At 43.1% G+C, this 6,286-nt stretch overlaps 1 protein-coding gene across 1 annotated transcript; it reads right to left on the bottom strand.

The window, feature by feature from the left end:
- Nucleotides 1-1,489: 1,489 nt before the first annotated feature.
- LOC104544838 (RING finger protein unkempt homolog) lies at nucleotides 1,490-6,054 on the bottom strand (the record flags this gene model as incomplete). The annotated part of the gene is made up of 5 exons (XM_010189816.1): nucleotides 1,490-1,625; nucleotides 1,757-1,887; nucleotides 2,322-2,498; nucleotides 4,091-4,300; nucleotides 5,942-6,054. Coding segments are annotated over 5 exons (767 nt in total), but the record flags the coding sequence as incomplete, so codon positions are not given.
- Between the last annotated feature and the right edge of the window lie 232 nt (nucleotides 6,055-6,286).

The following is a 6,286-nucleotide window of genomic DNA, read 5'->3' as shown; positions in this document are numbered from 1 at the left end:
ATCCCTAACGTTCTGTGATTCTGTGATCCTCAGCTGTACAATCTGTTTGGCTGGCTGCTGCTCCCCCAGCCCCCACCCTGCTGCTATGGCATCTTCTTCCCCCTCTTCCTATTTCCCAGTGAAAGAAACATGGCTTAGTTCTCCATCTGAAACCAAATACAACTTGAACCAACACAACTTAACAATATTAGCAACTGATGATTAGTGTCAGAGATGCTGGATCTGGTTTCTGTTTTGGAACTGTACATTCATAGAAAGCTAATAAGTTAATTGGTTAATCCTAAAACACATAATACCCTTACAGTGGTATGCTTCCAGGGTTATAGTGTGGCCATGTGGAAAAGAGGCTGAGTCAGGTCACTGGGGAAAAGGCAAGTTCATTTTCTTTCTCCCAGCCAGGAGCAGTTCTTCTTCCCAGTTCTGAATTTTTGCTGTGACCTACTTCCCTTGCTCTTTATGCTCTTAACCATTCCCTCAAACAACAGCAGAGGGAAGCAGATAGCAGCAGCAGCCTGTGTGCAAGGCAGCCACATCAGCTGGGGGTGGGGAAAGCAACACAGAAGTGAGTGAAGCTTTCACCTCTTCCCTTACCAAAGCGCCCAGGCAGGGGCAGAAAGCACATGGCTGCAGCCCAAAAACTGGCTTAGTGTTTCTGTTTCTCCTGAAGGTGTTGTTATTAATATTTCTTTGACATTTATTTATTTATTTATAATACAGGATTTCAGAGTTGATTCAAAAATTTCTGTGAAAGCTGGGGGTGGGGAAGGGAAGTGAGAACATCCATGGCATTTTCTCTCCTAGCATTCTGGTCTGCTCTTACATTTTTCAGAAAGGAACTAAGGAAAAGCCCCACTGAGACCATAACAAAAGCTCTGTTGTGTTGGAGGAAATGAGGGCCTATAACTTGGATGAAATGCGTTCAGGGAGATGCGGCATGCTGAAAAATCCAGTGACAGCTGAGTGACAGAACACCCTGGTGCCTCAAAAGCTCAGTCTTTAGCAGTTGGTTAGGAATGCATATCCAGCTACAGTACTGGTCACACCGTGCCTCACTATCCCCATCACCAGGCACACACAACAAGCAGACTAACAATTCTGAACCCTTTTACCATGAAAACACTGCTGTGTGAGTTTGTTTCTAGATGGGGATTAAAACTTGCTTCTGTTTTCTTTTTTTCCTGCACTGCTTTCTAAGGCAGGAGTTTACACAGTAAGGGGAAGCCAGACACAGGTTTGTTTACCATAAAACCAGAGTTGTAACATGATTTAGCAACAGTCATTTATTAGAGATACCGGTTCCTATATACAGCAAAGCTTCTTCTGTTATCCTGTCTCCTAGGCAGAAATAACAGTCCATTGCATCTGTCAGTACAGGCCTTGGAGACACAGTAAAAACCTATCTAGTGGACAAAATTCTAGACCCTTCATTGCAAGTTTCTATTACACTTCACCAACCAGCTGAGAAACAGAATATGCAAGACCACAGTACCTGTATTTGTGTTTTCTTGGGCTTCTTCTTCTGTCTTTGCTATTGTGGTAGTATGGACAGGCATAACCTTGGCGACAGAGACGAGGTGGTTTCTTACATTGCTCTGTCTTGTAATTTCCCAACACATACGTCGTATCTGCAAAAGAAGCAGCCAGTTCATGAGAGACGACCATAATCTGCATTTACTATACAGAAGTTTTGGACAGGAGCGTGTACTTCACAAACACCAGACTTTTCCAGCCCCCACAGACCCTAAGTGACGCTCACCTTGCCACCTTGGCTCCTCACTGAGTATTTTCTCTATCATAGCATGGCTAGCAGCGACTGCAGACTGACCCTCTATGCCACCTTCTGCTGTTGTCTGACCATTCTGCAAAGCCTCCATCGCCTGAAGCTCCCTTTAGTGAACAGAGTTAAATGAACACACAGACTGAGCAGATGAAGAGACAGGCAAGTGTGTATAGAACTGACATACTGTAGCATGGTAATAATTCCTAAGTGGGTGCATTTCATGCATTTTTTGGTCAGATCATCTTCAGTTCAACAGGAACTGCAATTCATGTTCTTCATTCCCTAGGAATCCCAGATGCATTATTTGGACCCCACCATCAGACTCAAAACCACCACAAAAGTAGTTTAAAATGTGCTCCCTTTCCCCATTTTGAGTATCCTCCCTGGAGATGATGATGATATATCCCTCCCTAATAAAACAAACCTACATCACTCCAGCACTAAGCATTTCACATTGAAGAAGTACTGACCTTCAATCATCTGACTTTGCATTTGGGTACAGAAATTACCCTTTTCATACAGAGCTCGAATCTCCACCAACCTGATGTCATACACTGGAGAGCGCAGGTCATGGGGCCCATGAGCAAATGCGCAGTGGACTCCATTCTTTGTGCAGTTTCCCTTGGAGTCTGTCTCATGAATGCAGATTCCAGTTTTGTAGTAGCGCAAGTGATACCTCCTCTCTGTGTCTCCAGTAGTTCTGTGCAAGAAGGGACACCTGAAGTACAGGAGGGGAAGAACACACACAGTGTAGTCACACAGGTGATGGACTCAACACTAGCAGAAGACATATTGCCAATACAGGATGCTGCAGTGGACAACACCTCTGCTAACTCTGCCCCTTCTCTTACGCTGTGCCTCCAAAGCTACACAGAAACCATAAGTCTGTCATGACACAGTATGAAACGGTTTCCCTCCCAAAAAGCCAACTGGATTATTAAAGCACCAGCAGCTTATTATTCTAGTCTAGTGACTGCCAGGGATCTGGAAAAGAGCAAGGACACTGTCAAGGTGTTCCGATATATTAGCCATGATTGAAGGGACATCACATGGCACATACCATTTCCTCAGCAGCCCATCTAGACTTTGTGCTGTTACTGTTTCGTGCTGAGGTACTCCTACAGGGCTGCAACAGTCTACCTGCAGCCAGACGAACCCCTTATGCAGAGCACAGGACAAGAAGGAAAATTACAAGACTACCATTTTAACTTATGTTTTGTTTCCCCTCTTAGGCAGAAAATGAACAAACTACTCTGCGAAATACACAAATCAGGAAAGAGTTCTGAGATGGCAACAGTTTTCATTCACTGAGTTTGAGCCAAATATGAACCAGTGATCTAGAAGCCAAAGCCCCCAAAATATCCTTTTTCCAGTCCCGTCCAGTTCTCTTCTAACAAGGAAGAACGTATTAAAGCTGAAGCTTCAGGCCGGGAGATTATTCCATTCTACTGTAGTCACAAATTCTTTACTTAATTGTGCAAAAACAACAACAAAAAGGTTTTCCTGATAAATAGCATTTTTCTGTGTGTTTATACTGGCACAATGAAAGGGAACTGAAATTCCATCTTTCTATAGCATCTCTATATAAAATACTCCCTATATTTGACCAGTTTGGCTACACTATTTATTCTACCATATCTGTCACGTGGCTACAGTTACATTACAGGGTTAACCCTTTGATTGTGTGAGTCTGCCACAGTAGAAACAGATAAACTCTCTGCTCCAGTTAAACTTGCGACAGTCACTGGGAGAGAAGACCAAATAAAACAAACTTGTCCTCTTGTTGCCTTATTTTGGGTACCTGTCATTTCTCTACTGGCTTCTTAAAAGTTCAGGAAGACAAAATAAACTGGCAAGTAACTGATACGATTTAAAAAGCTGGGGATAGATAATTCAGGGGGCAAACTAGAAGAAAAAGCTCCTCCTCGTTCAGCAAGCTGTTAAAAACTAATACAACCTGCTAGTAAGCAAGAGCTATTATTTAACAGTCTGGGACTTATGGGAACAGTCTTTCTAAGCCCAATTGTCAGCGAGCTGTTTTTCTCACCCCAGCTATGCCAAGGCTCATGAGGACAGTGAACAGTGCAAGAGCTGAATTCCCATCTGAGTTATAACCTTCGTATCATCTCTGCAGCAGGGCTAGAGCACATGGGTTGCTATTACAGTTCTTACATCTGTTCTCATGTTACGTGTGTTACAAAGCTGCTTTACTGCTGACTTGCCTCATCTCTACAAGAACTGGCTGGAATCATCACCTGGACTGATCCCAAAAGCCTAATGCCTGAAAAGCTGGGTGCAGTCTTTACTTACTCATCTCCTTCTGGGCAGATTCCTGTGGTCTCGTCATACTTGGTACAATAAATGTCAGGGCTGTAGTTAAATGTACCATCCCGGCGGCGGATAGATCGGCGGCGACGCTGGTTGACAAAGTGCCAGTGGAAGCAAGTGTAGGGCCGGTGCTGAGTGCACTTGTGCTGCACGAAAAGAGGGCACTGCTCTGTGCGGAACTCCTTCAGGTAACTGCAGGCAGAAACCCAACAGGAGGAGGTTAGGACCAACACTCCATCGCCCTGCAGAGTCCAGGCCAAGCTGGCCACATCCATCACAGGGTTGCCTGCTGTCCTTCCCTCACCCTCCCCTGCTTTTGCTCTCAATAATGGAGGCTGGAAGTCGCTGGTTGTCTGTAATAGGAAGATATCAGTTACCAGGCCAGTTAACACAAACATGAAGGTTAATGATAGCTAAAATCACTTTCTGTTGTGCCTTAGCTATCATTTTGAAGAGGCTTTTTGTAAGTTTAGAAAATAGTCTGTGAGAAAACAGAACTCTTAAGTTCCTTTCTATCCATTTCTGTCTCTAAATCTGAGACCTATCTCGGCAAAAAGGGGTTTCCTTCCTAAAAGATTTACGTTCAGTTTCAAAAACAAACAAACAAACAAAATACACTTTCTTGTAGCCATGTTTAAAGGTTCAAGTTACTGAGAGAGACTTAAGACTTTCTTTCATGTCTTGTCCTCCTTGTTTAACTCAGCTTTTTCTTCAGTACACGGTCAACTACGAAATTAATCAATTTCTTGCTTGCAATCTTGTGAATTCAGGACTCAGTCTTGAAAAGTGGGATAACTATCCTCAAACTCCTGTATGTTTATGTGCTTCATTTTTAATATGTAATTCTCTGAAAGTACATGCCTTCTTTTATCCTGAGAACTACAGAAGTCACAAGCTTTTATTTGTGACACTAATAACAGTCTCTAAACCCAGATTGTAGAGGATTACAAAATGGTTTAGATCAACATAATGATCTGCCTGTGATCTGTGTGTAGGTGCTTACAAAATCCACACTGCCTGAAACCCAGTGGCTGCCCTGTATTTATCGGAAAGATACAAACTGTTCAAGAAGCTCAGACCCGAGCCCCGCCAGGTTTGGTCTCAGAGACAACCTCCAAGAACGGCACAGAAGGCCCAGAACAAGCAGACGTGGGCTAATTGCCTCCCACAAGAAGTCACATTCTGGTCTCTTACATTTAGAGCTCAGTTTAAACAGCAAGTAACAAAATTTGTTGGTCAAAGTTCTGCTATTCTGCTGGAAGCAACAGGATGATATAACAGCAGATACGACTCATTTTGAGCTGTATATGTACTCCAAAATAAAACAGAGTATAGGAATTTGTCAAGTACTAATTCCCATATCAGACAATGTTTCTATTGTGTTTCTAAATAAATGGAAAGATGTCTGATGCCCAAAGACGTATTTACAGACATCATCATCATCATCCTAGATTCATTCTGAAAGCAACATCTGTAAATAAAGCTTCCTTTCCTCTTTACACCTGGCTAAAGAAAAAGCCTCAGGAAAATACACAAATTCAACCCAAGTGGTTTTATTTGCTCGCTATGAAGAAAGAATATCACTGGCAAGAGATTTCCTACACTGAATTTTGCAAGCATGAAAGGATAAAAGCTCTTTCTTCTCTTCAACCTCCAAACACGTGGGAGACTTGCAGGTTCCACTGTTTCGGATCTGCAGATGCTCAGGGCTGCAGCTGTCTGCGAGCCCTTTTCAACCCAAGCCCTTCTGTCCCCAGCAACAGCATGCCTGGAACAGTCTCCACACTGGGGCCCAAGGCTTCACATCAGAGAAATGGAGCCAGCGTGCAGTACCAGGTCTGTTTGGAGTAGGTGAAGGCTAACAACATCACTTCGTTCCTTTTCACTTCCAAAAAGCCGGCTTCATTCAAATGGAGATCCCTACTCCAACCACAGCAGCAATTCATCTGAAAATTGAACGCCACAATAAAGTTAAGCCGCTCTCGAAAAGCTTTCTAAGCTGTTGGACCAAGTATAGTTGTAAAAAGTGGAATTCCACAGATTATTTATCTTATCAGATAAAATAAGACTTGCTAATAAGACTTAGAACATAAGTGACCTTAACAACATTTAGGTTAGAAAGTGAATTAAGCAAACTTAAGCAGCACGATACTTAGTCTGCTGTCCAGAGATACAACG

The sequence above is a fragment of the Mesitornis unicolor genome, unplaced genomic scaffold (genome assembly GCF_000695765.1).
Source record: "Mesitornis unicolor isolate BGI_N332 unplaced genomic scaffold, ASM69576v1 scaffold44968, whole genome shotgun sequence".
In the NCBI taxonomy this organism is placed as follows: Eukaryota; Metazoa; Chordata; class Aves; order Mesitornithiformes; family Mesitornithidae; genus Mesitornis; species Mesitornis unicolor.
This window is presented reverse-complemented; position numbering and strand designations above follow the sequence as displayed.